General features: G+C 36.0%; 1 protein-coding gene across 5 annotated transcripts in view; it reads left to right on the forward strand.

Annotated features, from left to right (window-relative positions):
* Positions 1-20,353, forward strand: part of SUPT3H (SPT3 homolog, SAGA and STAGA complex component) — a 266,847-nt gene that overhangs the window by 201,606 nt on the left and 44,888 nt on the right. For all 5 annotated transcript variants that reach the window (XM_030448348.1, XM_030448350.1, XM_030448345.1 and 2 more), the window contains exons 7-12: positions 6,775-6,850; positions 9,483-9,595; positions 10,658-10,765; positions 11,227-11,415; positions 12,164-12,190; positions 13,874-13,984. In XM_030448348.1, coding sequence (XP_030304208.1) covers positions 6,775-6,850; positions 9,483-9,595; positions 10,658-10,765; positions 11,227-11,415; positions 12,164-12,190; positions 13,874-13,984 — 624 coding nt within the window. The remainder of the gene's footprint in view (positions 1-6,774; positions 6,851-9,482; positions 9,596-10,657; positions 10,766-11,226; positions 11,416-12,163; positions 12,191-13,873; positions 13,985-20,353) is intronic.

Here is a 20,353-nt window from a genome sequence, read left to right on the forward strand (position 1 = left end):
GGAGGGTTGGACTAGGTCACCTTAAGGTCCCTTCCAACCCAAACCATTCTATGATTCTATGGTTGGTATTTTATGAATTGAAACAGTCAGGATAAGCATTCAGATGAACGCTATCCAGAAAATATAAAGGTATCCTAATAAGCTGGTAAGGTTTTTGATGTACAGCCAGATGGAAACCACAGAGAGGTATTACAGTGTTTTCAACCAGAAAAGTTAGAGAAGGTCAGTCATCTTCATATATCAATAAATCCCACATAACTTTTTTAGTTTGGTAGCATAGTTTATCCAAAATTATTTTATATTTTTTGGAAAGCAGTGGTAGAAGATAGCCATAAATTTAACACATAGTTTTGCAAAATTCATGATGATACTTATTCTAGCAGAAGAAAATATTTTCCTGTAGAAATCAAAGCTACCCCATGAAATGGAAATGTTTCGTTTGCAGCTTCCAGCTCCACATTTCAGAGTAGCAGTAATAAATTTAGACAAGGAATTTGGATATGATATGGAGCTGGTTCAAATAAATATAGTATGTTTAGATTTTGCATATGTTCAAGGGCAAAGTATTACAGGGATATTGAGTCCCTATCAGGAGGTCAGTTGCATTTATTCCTCAAGCAATGAGATCATGACTGGTGGGAATTAATCCATTCATTTTGTTATTGTCTGTGCAATTTCACTTGCCTTCTTTCTTCCTAATTCCCTTGAAATTTTTAGATAAAGAGTCTTGCCAGCTCCCTTCCCCTTCCTTAACTGCATGTACTTTGTTAGATTACATTTTGCATACATTGAGGAAGATGAATGGAGTTTACACACATCTGGGGTACAAAGCTGCCTTTGTATATTCTGGTATTGCTTTGAGATCAGAGCAGGAACCAAATTTACTGAGTCATTCTTTAGTCTTGGCTTTTACCAAGTCCTAGAATGGAAGTTTCCCTATTGGCCATGGTCTTCCTCACTCATCAGAGTGGGATTAATCTTGTTTTTCTGAGGATGTCTGTACTGTGGACACATACACCTAAACCAGTGTCCCTAGGGCTCAGTTGCTGATGTCCACAGTTGATGAACTTCAGACAAATCTGTAGATGAGTTTCATCTGATTTATTTTAAGCCTTAGTTTAGGATAAAGTTGCTCTCTCAAAGTGCTTGTTAACTTCTTTACTATAAAGAGACTTAAGGTGACCAATTAGGATAGTGCACTAGTTCACATGAATCCCACCTTTGTTCAATGGACAGAAAATCACAGTTGCCTGTAATGAAAGACTATAGTTAAAAAAAGACCTTTCTTAATTAACACTTGCCATTATCCATACCTTTCTTTCATGTCATTTGCAGTTGTAGATCCTTAACATCTCTGTAACAGTAATGATTTTTGTGTTTTTTAAGATCTTAAACTCTGGTTATTGGGGAGAATGGACTTAATAATATTGTAGAGAAAAAAGTAAAATGATTTTTACTATTTATAACTGGGAAGAAACATTAAAATAGGGATCATCTTGGTTTGCCAGAAAAAGACCTTGTTTTCTTGTAATATTGGGAACTTTGTCGAAGACCTGATCACTCTAAGCCACTATTACATCAGAGGCCTCAAGTTTGCTATGCAGACTTGTTCAGATTAATGGTTACTGCAGAATGTATGGTATGCTCTATAAGAGGTGGGTAAAAATGATAAAAATTCTGTGTATGTCTGTACTTGATAGCTGAATAAAGTATTACATTACAAAAGCTATTGATCTTTCCCCAGGTGGCATTTTTATTTTCTGTATAAAACTCTGAGTAAGCTTAACCTTTGAAAATGCTTACTCTTAAAACTCTTTCTTTCTTTGCTTACTAATTCAAGAAGAGTGAATTCACTTTTCCTTTATGTAATACAAATCTTCAGACAGTGATAGTCCTCAGATAATTTCAAGATACAGTAGACTAAAACTGTATTTTCAGCATGTTTTGTAAATTCTCCAGTGTTTAACTACCTTGTGCTTTATTTCTCAAATTATTATGAGTTTTTTATTATTATTTTGGTAATTTTTGACCTACAACCCTTGAGCTGTCAGGTGGAGCATACAGCACCCTGTCATTCTCTAGTCTAAATAGAAAAAATATATTTAGCATATTCTTTTACTATTATCAGCCATTTCAGGGCGACTTTGTTTCTTCTCTTGGGTAGTCACCTTTCTCCTTTGAAGCTGGGATAGCTACAACGAAGAGGTTTTTAGCAAAAGAAATTAGGAAATCACACCAGAATATGAATATGCAAGCAGTTTGGGAAGCCAAAATTGTCATCATTAACATTGTCACCAAACACAGGGCTGTCCAGCCATGCTGCCTACGTTTCTCAAATGTTCCAGCTTAGCAGCTTCTCGGCACATTTCCTCCAAACACAAAATAGTTGGTAAGCAAGTTAACATTTGGCCTCTTGCCTTCTCCTCACACAGAGAGCTTTATATGTCAAGTGTGAAAGCTTTAAAATTGAATCAAAATAAGATTATTTTTCACCCTGGATGGTAGGTGACAACATGCAACTCTTTACCTTTTCTTTCCCTTTTTAATCTTCCTTTTTAGTGCTTCATGCTGAAAGAAAGATATAATGCAACACATTTTTGGAAGCCTAAGAATACATTAACTGTGCCAGGTCCTATCTACTGCATCCTTCAGCATGTTCCAAGGAAAGCATGCAAAATATTTTAACTCTGCTGTACGCCACATAACTCAACTTCTTAACTGCTTAGAGTGACTAGTACTACTACAGAGGGAGTAAAAACTATATATTTTTAATTCATTTCAGAAACCAGTGGGGCATTGTCATTCATGTACTATATTGTAGCATTTTTCAAGCTGAGATTGCTTCGAGGTGGCATATCATTAGGGGTTTCAAGTTTTCTTCACATAGGAGAGATTCCCAGCAAAATTGCTTTTATTCTGTTTAAAGAGGACTTCAGTCCTGTTGTAGTGACTTTGTGCTCCTTCCAAGAACAGAATTTGGAAAATTTCACTTGTCTAAAATTGAAGTTGTTTCCTTGTTTTCAAGAAAAAAATATTCAGAAAACAGAGTCTTAAAAGAAGCAAGTTTATATTCTGTAGACTTGAAAAAAAACCACCCTTACAGGATTTAGCCTTTTCACAAACTTTCTGGGACTTCCCCAAGACCGAATGCTGTTTCCTTTAAATTCTTTTGGCCTGGAGTAACACTGTGCTCACAGTAATGTGCTCACTCTTTGGTTTCCCTTTTTATCCCATGCTATTGATTCATTTTGAGTTTATAAAATACACATGGAAATGTAGGGATAAAATAACATTTTTTTTTTCCAGTGGAGGGATGATGTAAAAGAAAATAATTCTTATTTATAATCTTCAGTGAAGAGAAAAGATAATCTGCTGGTTTCCTTAGAGATGATGTACCTATGCTATCCATCTGTTTCTGGTTATTTATAGACTATTCAAAAACCTGGTAGGACTGATGGAATGGCAATCCTTATCCCATGAACAGTGGGTTGCCATGCCAAGATGTTGTTTGGGATTTTTTTAAAGTTTATTGGGAAGAAATTACAGATTAGTTGTTTGTTTGGTTTTTTGTTTGGTTTTTGTTTTTTTTTTTTTTTTGATAAAGGCTATTTTATTTCGGTTATGTTTTAGAGTGTCAATGTAGAATCCACCTTTAAGAAAGACTTCAGAGAGGAGAACTGAAGAAAGGCAGCAGTTTTATTTCCCAGATAGTTAGGTAATTTAATTGCAAAAAATGTACTCACATAAGAAAAAGTAAGCATCCATTTAGTATATAAGAACAAAATTAAGTTCAGTGTTTAGACAACTAATGCAGTCAATTTTTTGAGAGAAATTAAGTTCCTTTTGGAAAAATCCCTCAGCAACACTTTTAATAAACCTTTGATTAGTATTTTTTGTTTCACTTATCATAAAGAGCCTTTATAATGTTTTGAAAGTGAACATCCTGTGAGACACATTGAGTAGCCTTTGACAGCCTGAATTTTCAAAGTTTTAGTGTCTTATTTGTTGACAGCAGCCATTACTAAATAATGTATTTTATCATAAGCATTCTTGGGTTTAATCTGGTTTTGCAGTTTCTATACTACATGATGGGATGCTGGTAAAAGTTAAAAGTATCCTTGTAAAATTTCTGAATGTCTTTTTTCTAGGGGCCTTCAACTGCTAGAGGACAGTGATAGGGCCCAACTTTTATCAGTAGTGCTGGGTAGAATGAAGAAGGTCAAGAACCACAAATTGTCCCTTGGCAAATTTAAGTAGAAAATTAGAAATCTTTTTGACTAATGCAGCACTGGGCAGGTTATCCAGAGGAGAAAAAGCCCTCTGACTTTGGAGGTTTCCAAGACTTAGCTAGAGAAAGCCATAGCTGACTTCATCTCATGCTGGCAATTGTCCTCTTTAAAGCTGAAGGTTGGGCTGGAGTCCTCTAGAGAGAGGATTGTTGGAGGAGGGTATCAAGCAAAAGTTCTGTGAGCCTGCACATTTCCATGTGTAAAACTTGAAGAAAAAATTGCCATATTTAGGGAGAGTCAGTCTATTTTATTACCCACATTAAAATAATATTTTTTTCAAGTTTACCTGGATTTACCCAACTGGTAACTTCTGACTGGCAAGCAAAGACATCAATGATGGCAGAATGAAAAATCACATTGTGTAAAATCTTATAATTTTACATTATTTGAAGAAGTTGTCTCTTAATATGTGAAAATTTTAAACCCAAATTAGATGCCTATCTGAAACGTATGGCAAAATTACACAAGAAGTTCTAGGACTGTAATTTCCAGGATTTATGATGTGAGAAGTGTCCTGTGCTAAGCAGAAGTTCAGATTAGATGATCCTGGTGGTGCCTTCTGTCTTCAAAAGTACAACTGAATTAATTCAGAGGCAAAACAGATCTCTGCTATGGTTATGCTAGATGAGGGTTGAAGTTACAGTGTATATTGTGGAAATTATTTTTAAAGGATAGAAAATAAATCTGGACTTACTTAATGTCTTGGTGGAATAGATCCACTGAAAATTTTTACTTATCTGAAATGTTAGCTCCAGAAATGTAATTAAGATGCCAGAAGCACACATAGGAGAACTGAAAATTGCCTCAGCAGAACGGTTTCTATCCTGGTGACTAAAATTCAAAATACAGTAGCCATGAGTGACTGAGTTGTCTTTTGTACTCTTTTCTGAGTAGAAAAGAAAGAAGGAATAGGCAGGTATGTTCCTGGACAGTTAGTGGTTTAGTTTACAACTATACTGAATGTGTTGACTGGCCACAAGATTTCCTAATTGATGGATTGAACTGTCATAGAAGAGTGACCTGAAAAACAGAATAGAGGAAAAACCAGCATATTTGAAGTACTGGTTTTCTTTATATATATATTTTTTCCTGTTTCAAGAAACAGCTAAGGCCAAATGCTGGCTGTATAGCCTGTTTCCATATACACTTATCAACAGCCCATTTGTTTTCCATTAAATCAAATTAAGGATCTCTGCAACCTCAATTTCATCAGATGTGAAAGTGCTCAGGGAGCCAGAGCAAAATTTTTGTGTATGTGTGTGATTTTTTTTTTTCCTTGTTGTTTTTTGTTCTTAATGCAAATACACTTAAACTTCACCTTCTTTGTACATGGTTTCTTGAGCTGTATGGACTCACTACAAAAGTAAAGACCCAGTGCTATCGACCACTCCTGATTCCTCTTTATATCCTTAGTTATGGTGCTGTTCTTACCAGGTGTAATGCTTTCTTCATTTGGTTATTGTTTGGAAGATAGTTATATTCTAGTCCTAGATGTTTAAGACAACCTCTTTTCCTTGTTTCAGAGACATGAGTAACCTGTCTGCTTCTGAGGAAAATAATCATTCTTTTTAATCTATTGTTTCCTGCCTCCCACACATGAAGAATTTCATTGCTTCTAGAGACCAGATCCTTACCTTATCAAAATCACCCCTGCTTTGTTGAATAAAACTGAAGCACGTGCTCAAACCCAACCATGAGAGAGAGTGTTCATGATGTTTATGGTTTCAGATCTTCTCCTTTTGAGACATGCTTTTTTGGTTTACACTGGACCCTGTAAAATATATTCTTAATGGGAATGTTTTAACCTTTATTTTTTTCTTGAGTGACCTCTAATTCACTATGATTTGATTTCTTTAATTGTAGGTGCACAGAAGTATAAAAAAACCTAACAGGCATAGATAAACAGTGGAAAAAAAATAAAAAGGCACATTTACCAGTTAATTATTAGCGTATATTGAATGTCTGTGTGGGAAGGGGCACTTCAGTGCTCCTCTCTGGTCCATTCTCAATGCAGTGGAATGTGTTCTGAAATGAATCCTGCTAACACTCCCATTTTAATAGCACAAAGATTTGGTTCTCTTTAGTGCAGAACACATTGGCCTTGGTCCAGGAGAACGTTTTACTTGTCTGGTCATCTGCATACATGTAGGCAGACTCCTCATGTGCTTCAGTTTAAATGTGTACCTTGGTGAGGTCAAAAGTGCTCAGCACCTCTCCTAACTCAGCCCTCCTCACTGCCATAGGGGAGTGGTGTGCAAGAAGGTTTTTAAAATAAGAATTGACATGCTCCTCTGGGTAATTTCACTCCTGAGACTAATAACCAATCTGTGTTTTATATTTCTGCATCTTAACTGGTTCAATGCATATTTAATTTGGGAGGGTTGCTTCAAGGTTATGGCAGGGGCACTTTGCTGCTATAATTTCTGTGGTGGAATGCAGTTCTTGTTGGAGTAAGGTACATCATGTACTTCTACTCTTTTGTCAGAGAGCAGAAAGACAAACACGAATGATGGACTCCATCCAGTATGCAGAATTTTGTGAAAGTCGGCAACTGAGTTTTTGTAAGTATTATAATGGCTGCACTGTATTAAGATGTTTGATTATTATTTCATGTAATGGAGAACACAGCAGAACCTCAGGTTTTTTGAAAGCACTTTTGTTTCATCTGCAATAATAAAACTTGGACTTCTTTGCCTGCGTAACTCCAGGGAACAGTTAATTTAACATAGTTTTAGGCAGAGGGTTTTGTTTCAATATTTCCCAAGCTTTCTATATGCTCAAATTCTGTGCTGGTGCAAACAAATGCAAAGATAAACGTGGTAGAGCAAATGGTTTAACACCCATACTTGCCTGAAGTCTGTCATGGTGGTATTATGGCCAGCATATTAGTTAAGTTTCATGGTTGCAGTTTTTTCGGAATGCATCTAAAATTAGACAACAGCAGCAACTTTTGCTTTTATTTCCCTAGCCACAGAGACACAAAGAACTTACTAAAGAGCCTTTTTCTATTTTAAGCTGTAAGCTCCTGCTGTGGAATTTATTCAACATTAGCCAAATTCATCAGTATACGCCATTCCAACACTAATAACATGATGACAGAATTAGGGCTTGACTAGCACTGAAAACCAACTTACTAGAAGTACTTGTGGGCCACAACTAAAATGAGCTGTAAATTAATGGGCTTGATCATGTAGCAAAACATCATTACAGAAGCAGTTAAGTGATGACTCAGGTTTTTAGGTCAAATGTCGGAGAAAGTGAGGTGAAGGAGCCAGTAAAAATCCTGACAAAACAGCACATGATCCTGCAGCACAGAGCTGAGCACAATGGTGTCTTTAAGTGACAGACCTTATCTTGTTCCTCCTTTCACATTCGAAGAAGGAGTGCGTCATTTATGGCAAATAAACGACACATTTGTGTGTTCTCCATCAGCAAATGTCAGCAAACGTAGGAAAACATGTTTTGTAAGCGCTTTTTCTCCTTATTCAGGATGTTTTGTTAGCTTAGTTATAATTTGGTATCACACATCTGTGAGTCATTAGATAAATGATACTTCAGATTAGGGCGACTTCAGCAAATGAGAGGTTTGTGATAAAGTCCTTTTTTAAAACCCCAAAATTATCATCTGGACAAAGAACAAATAGAAATCTTAAATTTACAAAATAAAATTGAATGTTGTTGACCAGGGAATTGTGATCTGTGAAAATATCTCAATGCTGGTTTTAAGTGACCATGTCTATACAGTTCTTTTTTCACTGACCCTTAATGTTATTAAAGAATAAGAGAATTACAGTGCTTAGAAAACAGTAGCAAGAGAGACATGAACAAATTCAGTTGCATAATATGAACACACCAAAGGCAATGCAGAACATTTGCTCAAAACTCATACAAGGGCTATTTTCTACTTGTCTTAAATTTTAGTAAAATTGAATGTATTCCCATGTTTAAAGTAGTAAACTATTTCTACTCTAACCTAAACCCATTAAAACTGTGTCACATGACCATAAACCTGGAAGGGACTTAAATAGGTTTGTCCTAACAATGCATATTCATAATTACAGCTCTGTATATTTCTCTGCAGTTTTAAAGACAGATAAAAGAAATGGTCTATGAGGAGCAAGTCCTACAAAATTAGAAAGTTAAATTAATTTACATTAAAAATTAAACATTTTGTGATCCTCCTGTCACCTTCACATTTTTTCTCTTGCCTTTTCTTTTTTTTTTTTTTTTTCTTTGTCTTTAGCAATCCTGTGTGGCCGTTCATTCCCTTGTAAGAAATAACCATTATTTACACCTGTTTTCTCTTAAACACCCAGTTTCTCTTTAGCTTTTTAGTTCCTGTTTAAGACTATCTTTGAGCTGTTTCAAATTATTCTCCCACCTTGCATTTTTATTTCATTTTGCTTGTTCTGTCTTCACATCCAGCCCTCATTAAGACCCATAATTACTAGCTTCTTTCTGTCCAAGTCTTCACATCTTTCTGTGATCATCTTGTCCACCACTAAGACTGATAATCCAGTGTTCTTTATTTTACTCTTTCAGCAAATATCATGTTTCTTTGTCCCATATTTTCCTCTCTACCTTCTCCTAAGTGAACTCCTCCATCAGCAGATAGTAGTTCTTTGAATGTTGAACATCTGCAGATCTACATCTATTCTTATTTCTTGATATCCAAAGTACATTTTAAAAACAGTCCTGTACAAATGATTGTGGCTAGCTTGTTAGCACCAAATCCCTGTAAATTCAACACAAGGACTTCCTAGTTCTTCTGGCCTTCTTCATTTGTCTTCGCTATTGTTCATGCAATGATGAAATTTTATCTGAACTCAGATTTCTGTTGATTTTTTCTAGTGGTTTCTCTCATTCATCAAAGAAGTGGTGCAGTCATACTATTTCTTTTACAATAATATATACAGAATCAGCTTAACCCTGTCTATGGTCCTCTGATGTAGACCCTTCCTTTTTCTGAAATTTCCCTTATGAATCTGTTTCCCTTATGCCACTTATGAGTCTCTAGAATGTTGTCTATGAAACAGAAGTCTCTCCACACTAGTTGCATTTTGATAATTCCTTCCTTGGTCCATCACATCACTCCTTATTTTTCACTGGCAGTATTTTCTGGGACCGGGAAAAAACGGATTATTTTGGCCTGCCTGTTAATTTGTCTTTTTCCCGTATGATTTTGACTGACAGCAAAGAAAGCATCCAAGTTTCGTGACTGGTTGGACTGCAGCAGTATGGAAATAAAGCCAAATGCAGTTGCAATGGAGATTTTGGCTTATTTAGCATATGAAACTGTCGCACAGGTAAGGGAATGTACTGATTGAACTCTAGTTAATCAAAATTCTGTAATTACTCTTGGATGTACTTCAGCCTCAGGTGACTGTGGTGTGAGCCCCTTCAGAAGCATTCAGTCACTACTTCAGCTAAATAACCTCTCTGGATTCCTGTCTCTCAATTCACTGCGTGACAGATGTCCCCAATACTGTACTCATCAATCTGATACACAAACAGAAATGTTTATAATGGGCACAGAGGAGAGTGGAGTTCAGCACGGACTTTATTCAAGCCCAAACTGAAACCACATACTTTGCTATGTGACCTTTGGCAGTTCACTGAGGCTCCTTCAACCCCATTGCACAATTGGATTAAAAGGCAGGATTTCCTGGAAAACAAAACATTCCCTTAGTGCCAAACTCATCCCTCTTGGGTAGATAGATTACTCCATATATTTACAGAAGTGCAAAGGAAAGGTTCATTAGGCTGAAATATCTTTGAATAATTTTGTTTTCTACTTAGAGTCATAGAATGGTTTGGGTTGGAAGGGATCTTACAGATGATTTAGCTCCAAACCCTCTGCCATGGGCAGGGACACTTCCCATTAGACCAGGTCTCTCCAAGCCCCATCCAGCCTGGCCTTCAACACTGCCAGGGAGAGGACAGACACAGCTTCCCTGGGCAACCTTTGCCAGTGTCTCACCACCATCCTGACAGGAAATAATTTCATTCTCAAATCTCACCTCAATCTCTCTTCTTCAAATTTGAAACCATCCCCTCTCATCCTGCCACTCCATGCCTTCAAAAAAAATCCCTCCCCAGTGTTCATGAATCCTCTTCAGGTACTGAATGGTCCTCCAAGGTGTCCCTGGAAGCTTCTCTTCTTCAGGCTGAACAATCCCAACTTTCTCAGCCTGTCTTCATAAGAGAGGTGCTCCAGCCCTCTGATCATGTTTGTGGCCCTTCAAAGAAACATTGAGAAAAATCTGACTCTACCCACAACTCCCCTCTTTCTGAGTTGTTCTGATGGCATTCCTGGTAAGATGATGTCAGTAAACCTGCCAATGCACTTGGTTTTTTTGCCTCTCTAGTTGGTGGACTTGGCCCTTTTGGTTAAACAGGACATGGCTCCCAAAGCTGGTGACCCATTCAGTCATGCCATATCTGCCACCTTCATACAGTACCACAACTCTACTGAGGTAAATCTTTTTTTTTTTTTGCATATTAATACATTTTATGTTTTACTTTTGCATGTATTTTGTTGCTTTCAAAGTAGTTGTTATTGAATCTGGTAGTAATAGAGGCATCTGTTGCACAGTTCATGAGCATAGAAATTATGGATTTAGATAGAAAGACATTAAGCCATGGCTCCATTCTTAGCAACATCTTTATATAAAAATGTAAATCCTTTATTCTTGGCTGGAAATTCCTTCTCTTGGTATTGAAGGCTCCTTTTATTGCAGATTTGAAGATAAATGTTTTCAGGAATGGCAAGTGTATTAAGTGCTGCTTTGCATGCATTACTGTGATACATATAGTAAACTCTAGAATGAGCAAGTTCAATTCAATATTGGATCTCTTCTACAAATGAAGCTAAGAAGACAATGAAACTTTTCTTGATTTGATTATCTAATTGCTTGTTTATATCTTGCTTTTATAGCCACATCTCTTAGGGCAATCTACAAGTGTAAAGAACAGTCTCGACTCTCCTGAAAACACCCCACCTCCTACACCCACACCCCCATCATCTGCAGGACAGCAGCATCTTGGGAAAACCCCAGCAGCAGCCCTGGGGAATGGTGGAATTGGACAGGACTCTACCAAATCCAAACAAAGGAAAAGAAAAAAGGTATTTGGGGAACAAGCCTGGATAAAATAAAATAATTAAAAAAAAAAAAAAAAAAAAAAAAGAGGGAGAAAGAGAGAAGGAGAGGAGAGGACATGAGGAGAGGAGAGGACATGAGGAGAGGAGAGGAGAGGAGAGGAGAGGAGAGGAGAGGAGAGGAGAGGAGAGGAGAGGAGAGGAGAGGAGAGGAGAGGAGAGGAGAGGAGAGGAGAGGAGAGGAGAGGAGAGGAGAGGAGAGGGAAAGGGAAAGGGAAAGGAAATCTAAACCATCTTCAGGATATAATATATGTAATTTTAACCTTTAACCTTATTAACTACCAATGCTACTGTATGGCCAGAAGTGTGGTTTGGTGGTTTTTCTATCACAGCTTGGCTAAAGCTCCTTGGTAATGGCTGCAAAATGAATTGTGTTGAGGTAACAGCTGCTACTTCTAAGGTGAGCTGTTCCTCTGCAGCCACAGAAGTAGAGACCATTCCAAATAATCATCCTCTTCTCTGGCAGAGAAGGCTAGTCTGGGTTTTGAGGCTCAAATCATAAGCAAAGCAGGCAAAGAGGTGGCTATGATTTTCCTCCTGCCAGCAGCCTCCGGCAACTTCATTCTTTGCCTATAACAACTTTGCCTGACCTGCTTTATTTTTTATACCAGTTGGTTGCATTCAATGTAAATACTTGTTTACTTTGCCTAAAATATGGATGTCTCATATGCAGCATGTGAAATGTAAATATTACAATTCCTGTCTTCTGTTGTAGATCCCTGGTGTTGTATCCGAGAGAAATGTATGTACCTTAAAACCACAAGGGAAATAGATTTGATTAAATAAACTGAATAGGAAGCACTGTGGTAGTTACTTAGGGTTTTTTGGGAAAAAAATGTGATTGCAGTAGTCTTTTTGCTGCAAAGCAATGAGCTGACTCGTGACTTTCTTATGTGTGTTATTCTCCAGCAAAATTTTGAAAAAAAAAATTTTTGCACTGAGTTCTACTAGTGATTTTTACAATGACAGATAGAAAAATAGAAATAGAAGTTTAAATGCTATGGTGCTATTAATACATTCAACTTTTCTCTGCCATTATTAGAGTCTCTTCAGAAAGCCTTGAGTGAATTCTAAAAGCCTCTCTGAAAGCTTTTCCTTTTTCCTCTCCCTTTTTATATTCCATGTTTTTATATTTTGTTTCTCTGGCTAATTTATATTATAATTCCTAGAAACAAGAATTAGCTGGAGAATTAGTTTTGGATATATTGCATTTCACTACTGGTGTGAGTTCATTTTAATGCCTTTTAAAATAATTCTATTCTAAAAAGTGCTGTTTTAATGAAATATTCCCATAGGTTATCCAGTCTCTTTAGGTATATAACTGAGGCATAGAGCCAAAGGAATTTACTTGTTGAAGAATGTTGCTTTTAGACCATGAAGGCCCAGTCCAGCTGAAAATATTTGAGTTTCATGTTCCCTTGATAAACGTCCATGGGCAAGGGAAGAATCTGCCATTGCAGTATGAATAATTCTGTGTATACCCACAGGCTTCAGTGGACTCAGCACTTTGGAAAATAAAACATTGTGTAAAAAATATTCCAAGTTTGAAAGCACTACTATATAGTGTCAATGCATGAGGGGACTATGTAGATATGTGCATTAAGGTGTATAGTTCAGTGTATAGTTTTTTGTCATACTTAATACATCCACTAACACTGTTTCATGAATTAATTACTGAGCAGTCATCATCCTGATAAGTTGACTGAATTCTAACAAGCAGCCATGTCTAGATGGAGCCTAGGCCAACATTCACTTTGACTGTCAAGGAGACAAGAGTAACTCTTTTATTTTAAAATCCTGGGGATATGTTTTGTAAAATCAATGGACTAGTAGCTGTGAATTCTTATTTTCCTATTTAGGGTTCTTAACCAAAAAGTAATTTCAAATTTGAAAACATTCCTGCCTGAGGTAATTAAAATATCTCTAACATCCCTCTAACACCCTTATGTCATGTGTTTCATCTTCAGATTTCAGTATGATATTAGTTAACAGTGATTTTGGTGTCAAATTGCCTTCTGCTTGGGTACTTTTTCAATATTTTCCCCACCCCTTGACATCATAATGAGAGCCTGAAATGTTTTAAAAATAGTTTCTGTGGTTGTTGCAGTGTGACTTATATGACTCTTTCATTTCAGTTTGAACATTTTCTGCTCTTTTCAATTGCAACATACAGCAGCAGTAGGTGAAAGATTTAAGAGGACAAATATGGTGTTCTTTGGGTCTCTTAAGCAAAGTTCATGTAAAAGTCCTCTTTGATTTGTTAATAGCTTTTTTTTTTCCTCTAAAGCCCTGTGTGGCAGCAATGATGTGTATACTCAGGAAAAAAAAATTGGTCCATTTTATAAAGGTTTATTTTCATACTTTATGCACTGTAGGTCTGTTGTGTTTTTGATTTAGTAACAATTTATGTGTTTTTCTGTTGCAGAGCACTGCAGCCTGTGGTATAGAGGCTCAAAGTGATGCCATCCAGCCCAGCCACATCAGAGAGGCCATTCGACGCTATAGCCACAAGATTGGCCCCCTTTCTCCATTCACAGTACGTAATAACAGAGTTATAAAAAGTTATATTTATAATCTTAAAGAACTTTGATTTTCAAGTGGTCAAATGAAGAAGCTTTGGAATTGTTGAGAGCAATTTGTGGTGACTGTAATTTTCTTTATAAAAGTGGCATAATTCTCTTGGGAAATAAAACTTAGTAATTTCTGTCCCCTTTTGGAAAGACAAAAAAGTTGTGTTGTTTTTTTTTTTTTCTTTTAAATATTATTTTCTTTCAATTACAAATTATGCTTTTTTGTTAGTGCTTGAATTTTCTGTTTTCGCAAAGTTTAGGTTTACAGTTATTTTAAATTACATGTATTCCAGTATGGTGAAGAGTAATTTATATTCTAAAATTAGTTGTGCATCAGATACTGCTTCTATTGGAAGCTGAACTCTCAAGTGACACATTTACAGTTGGACAAAGAAGGGAATGGTTTCTTCAGACAACTTTGAACCTCCACTAAAATGTAATAGAACTGAGCTTGTGGTAAAACACTGATGGGTTATGAGGTTTCGCCATCACATTTCTATGCAAATTGCAAATCCATTGTTCAGAGGAGCCAAACAAATTCTTTATTTCATTTTCTCAGATGATAAATATGTGAAAGTAATCTGTCTTCAGTGGTATAATTTGGGTAATTTTCTTCTGATCTTTTCTGTGTGGAATATACCCTTGCTTTACTCAGAATATCTACATGTAGGAAAGAATGAATGTCAAAGAAATCATTAGAAGAGAAAAAAAAAAAAAGCAAACAAAACCCTCCAAACTAGAGCTGAACTCCTGAAAATCAGGAAGAAATTGCCCATTTTTGGAGGGATTTTAAACAAGGGAAATGATTCTGAATTTGGAGGAAATTAATCTACATTTCATCTACATGATGTTCATGTTCAGGATCCTTCTCAGGTACATTTCTCAGGGAAAACTGACGTAGATTTTACCTGATGTTCCAGGGCTTCACATGGGATTCAGGATAACAAATTATCTCAGTTTTCCTGATGAGCACCAAGTTGTTCTCAGTGTTAGGGTTGTTATTGCTTAGCTCTCTTTCTTGGACACTACTGCTCCAAAAGATTAAAATAGGTGAATACAGATTTATCTACTTGTTTCAGTAGCCTTTTTCATTCTTCAGGTCTGTCTTTTTAAAAAGGTGAAAGACTTTCCATGACCAACACTGGGGTGCAGTTGGTGGTTGTTCTTCGGCATCACCCATCCTTCTGTAGGAAAACACACAACTGTTGTGGTTCTTTCTTCCACTTAGAAAACTCACCTCCTAGCAATTTGGGTTCAAATACTAACTTTCTGAATACAGCAGGCCCTTGACAGCTACCAGTCAGCTTTATCCATAAAAATATGTATATTTTTATAAATACTTCATATAAATATTTATAAAAATATATATAGAGAAATATCCCTTCTAGTGTCTTCAAAGAGATCAGGGAAGGATTTAGATCTTTCTGATACAGTTTTTTCCTCAGACACCATAAAGAATAGCTTAGACTTCTGTCTAACCTTATATCAAGGTTTTGTACTACCTTGCTATGCAGAATTCCCCCTAGAACCCATGGCTCATGGACTGATGTGCCAGCTGGCTGGATGTGCCGACTGGTTCTGGTAGTGATAAATCAAACCATTTTATGGGATAATGATTATGGGAAATGGCTTTAAACTGAAATATGGTAAATTTAGATTATATATTAGGAAGTAATTCTTTCCTCTGGGAGTGGTGAGACACTGGAACAGGTTGCCCAGAAAATTTGTTGCTACCCCTCTTCCTGGAAGTGTTGAGGGCGAATTTGGATGGGGCTTGGAGCAACCTGGTCTAGTGCAATCCCATGGCAGGGGATTGAAACGAGATTATCTTTAAGGTCCCTTTCAATCTAAACCATTCTGACATTCTGTGATTCTATAAGGGATGTTCTCTGATTCCAGGTGTCTCTGTACATAAAAAGGAATTTTAAGCTCTGTCCAGTATGGTGATTCCACAGTTTCTAGGTTCTCCACCATAAAATTCAGGATTTTAATGCTGCTATGACTCCTGCCAGCTTCATTCTTTCAGCTTTGAGAACTAATTGACCTAGGCTGACCTATATACAAAATGTTCTCTAGAGCTGTAAGCCTCTAATTTTGCATTCTGCTGCAGTTTGAGGCATACATGCTGGAAGCCAACAATTGCTGAGTTGTACTGATTTAATTCATGTTTTAATGCTTGTTTCACTGAATCTTGCTAGTTTTGACTGGCTGACCCTTGATGGAACTGAGATGAATCTTTTCAGTTTTAGTTGCCAGTTGAGCACATGCTTTCTTTCCAAGTGACCAGATTTCTGAAGGAAATGATATAACTTCTATTTTGTCAAACTTTTTTTTTTTTAATCAAACTACTTTGTTACTTCTAAAATAGAAAACCTGAATGAAAGTACAAGTTTTCACTGAATCATAGAATCTGATGAGTTGGAAGGGACCCATTAGAATCATCCAAGTCCAACTCCTGTCCCTGCATAGGGCACCCCAAGAATCACACCATGTGCCTGAGAGCATTATGCAAATACTTCTTGAACTCAGGCAGGTTTGGTGCTGTGACCACTGCCCTGGTGAAAATTTTTTTCCTAATAGCTGACCTAAATCTCCCCTGATTCAGCTTCCTACCATTTCTCTGAGTCCTATCTTTGGTCACAGGAGTGAAGAAATTAGAACCAGGCCCATCTCCTTCCCTCATAAGGAAGCCATAGATTGCAGTGAGGTCACCCCCCCAGCATCCTTTTCTCCAGTCTGAACAATTGAAGTGATCTCAGCCACTCCTCATAAGTCATCCCTTCTAGACCCTATGAAAACAAAAAAATTATCTTTTGGTACTAAAAAACTCAGTCAAATAGATATAATTTAAATTTTATTTCCATTTAAAAAGCAAATATAGGATATTTTATCAAGAAAATACATATTCTTTTGGGATTAGTTTCTTAAGATGGTTAATATGTATTCGTACAGCACAAATCTTCACAGTTACTGACATCTTTAAGTTTTTGCTTTTTCATCATGATTGTCCCTCTCTTCCATCTGATTTGGTTGTAAGTGTTCCTAATAAGGCAATTTTGGAAGAAGAGTTAAGCTGTGTAATTTATTCTTTAGCAGCACTTGATGGATGTTGGTTTGGATAAAAAGAGCACTTTGAAAGTTTTATAATCATATGGTAAATGAGAACTAACATTAAACTAGTGAAAATGATCCATTTGCATTTATTTTGACCTTAATGACTATGTCAAAACGACTGACCTAATTAGAACATTTAGGTTTTGTCTCCATGTGCAAGCCACAATGGAAAGCAGCAAGTGTATTTTAAATTCCTCTGTGTTGTATCATGTCTAAGGTAGTCTAGACATATGTTTTATCCATATATTCTCTACTAGCAGTGTTGGGTGGAACTCAGTATTACCTATTTTAAAGCATGGTCCAAACTTTCAAGGAGCAGAGAAATAAAATGATTGCTTTAAAAATTAGTGTCATAATAAAATTGCAAGAGACTAATGCGAAATATGTAACTTTTCATCATGTGGGATGATTCAGTTCCATGTGCTGTACCTGAATCTACTTCTCCATGTATTTAACTTAAGGAAGGGAGACATTTTCTGTGTATTAATTCATTGCAGGCTGAATATTCCTTCCTTGTTTAAGGAAAATGGGACATTTGCTTATATAGATTTGACAGAGTTTTTATAATGAGAGATTAATTTATATTTGAATATTAAACTAGTACTAGATGTTATAGAAAGACAGCTTTATATAACATCTATTTGTAACTATACTTTCTACATGCTCTTTGTCTTATTATTCATTTAGATAGTTAAGGAACCAAATAACTGTGAATGCCCAGTCCTTAAACATCACCTCAGTGTCTCCCAGGATCTCAAATGCAATGATATTAGGATGAAAACCCAGTAAAGCCACATGATTAGAGTGGGCGGCCTATTGGACACATTGAAGTGCAGCTGAGAGTTAAGAGAGTAAGAAGTTTGCTTCTCTTATATGTAAGGAATATACTGGATTTCATTGAGAAGTCAGTGGAAAGTACTTTTGAGAAAGAGCAAATTACCATATCTTCTAGCATGGCCTGGGCACATACCTCCTTCTCCAGGAAACTTTAGTTCTGGACTCTTTATAATTTTTCAACGTGGCAGCATTATTGATCTCAGTAGGATTCAGGGTTTAAGTGGGATCAAAATTAATACCAATACAAATTCTAACAAGCTTGATCTTTCTACAGACCGGGAAAAAAAATGAAAATAATGTAATAACTTGTTAGGTTTAGATTAATCTAAAAAGCCTATCACTGTAAAGCACATAGTAAAAGTTATTTGCAGTCTTGACTGGGCCTATAGGTATAATCCTAATATTCATCTGAATATAATTCTAAATAATATTCAATATGGAATAGTGTTCACAAGAATGTTAGTTGTGTAATTCTTATCAAGAATGCAAGCATTTTTTTCTAAATAAATTAATTTTGGTTTTAATGGCTGGAGTAACAAACAGCAATTCTTTAAAAAATATTTATTCTTTGATCAATATATAGTGATTAATTGAAACCTTGACATAAAGAGTTTTAAGTAGTACATGAACAGTTTGTAAGACTTTTGGTTGTGAGAGAGCAACTTTAGTAAAAAATACAGCTAGCACCCTCTAAACTGAAATGAAAAACAAAGGGGTCAGCTACAGTTTTGGGTAGACTACAGGCAAAAAGAATTTTAAAATGTGTCCAAAACACATTCTTTGCCTTTCTAGCCAGCACTGACATGAAATGTTTTAGATGGTTAGTTCTAGAGAAACTGATTTAATAAACCTAAATTGTAATACTGCAGAGACCTGTGGGAGACAACAGCCATTGTTCAGCTGTTGAATGAACAGAGGGTGTATACAACTTTTGTTCAGGTATTTATTTTGGGGGGAGATTTGCTCCTTCAGGCTCCCAGGTAATTTCAGTATGAAAAGGCTTTCTAGACTAAACCTTCTCTTGTTAAAAATTTCAGTCCCATAAAATTGCCTAAGCATTATAAAACAATGAATATTTACAAAACCCTGGTTGTGATATTGCTTCTGACATTCCCTGCACACCAGAAAATGCTTTTTGGCAGGGACTCTACATTATTTGGGCCTTATACAGCCCTGCCTATACTCCTATAGGTTCTTAAATAATAAACTTAAGTTTTCCATGTAGACCTCAGCGGGTTAAATGTATATGAAAACAACAGAGTTTCACAATCAAATTATAAGTCAAATTACAAATATATATGAAGTCAAGACATTCACTTTGAATATTTTAAAAGTGCTCATTATTGATCCTGATTGAACTCAGCTTTTATGCAAGTACTAAATCATTTTCTGTTGAAAGAAAATACTGAATTTTGCAATTAGGAATTTCATTTTAGCAGTGATAGTGACTCTACTGATATCTTCTAGAAAACAAAATTTCTGTAAGAGTAGCTGAGGACCTGGCAATGTTGAGCCTGTGTGAGACTAGAACAGCAGATTGTGGATGTAGAAGTGAAGGTAACTTTTACAAAGGATAGTGTGTTAGTATGATATTTGTGCAGACAAACAGAAGATTTTTTAAAAGTGAGTTTGTTTTAGATGCCTTAAACTTCAAGAAAAATTCAATTCACATTTGTTCTGCAATTTAGTCTTCTTAACTGAAAACCATTTCTTTTTGCGTATTTCAGACCAATATAGTAGAGAAGTAGTTTTGGAATAGAATCTTCAATATACACAATGTGGGTTTGTTGACCTCTAAATTTTTCTAAAGCACTTGAGTGATACAAAATTCTGAATGCTGTTTCCAAAAGAAATTAGGTACATACAAACCAAATAAAAAGTCTCTGATATTTACTGGCCCATATATTACATACTGCCCCTATTGATATTAAAAATCAATTTATGCTGTTTTTAAGGTCAGGATTTCACTTTTATTCAGCTCTCAAAAATGATATGTATGTATTTCTGTCAAAAGGCATTTGAAAACTTGTCCTTCAGTCATACGTTCAGTTTGTGATGTAGAAAAAGTCAAATTGACATTTGTATTGTTTCTTCTCATTTTGAAAGAAAACAAACACATTTTATTTCATCAGCCAGTTATGTACTTATGATGTCTTTGTCTATACTTCTAGCTATTGTCTGTAGTTATTTGTTATCCTATAATATTAATAATGTGAGTTTTAAAAATATGAGTTATTATTTTATAAAACTAGTAGGAAGTAAAATCTCCATTTGGAAATGTTGTTCCTTTCTCTCCCAGCCCCCAACCCAAGGTTCCTCCTTTCAGATTTATGAAAGAAAACATTTCTTTCTGTAAAAGGTTTTTGTATGCCAGCATCTGGAAG

This window comes from Calypte anna, chromosome 3 (assembly GCF_003957555.1).
Source record: "Calypte anna isolate BGI_N300 chromosome 3, bCalAnn1_v1.p, whole genome shotgun sequence".
In the NCBI taxonomy this organism is placed as follows: domain Eukaryota; kingdom Metazoa; phylum Chordata; class Aves; order Apodiformes; family Trochilidae; genus Calypte; species Calypte anna.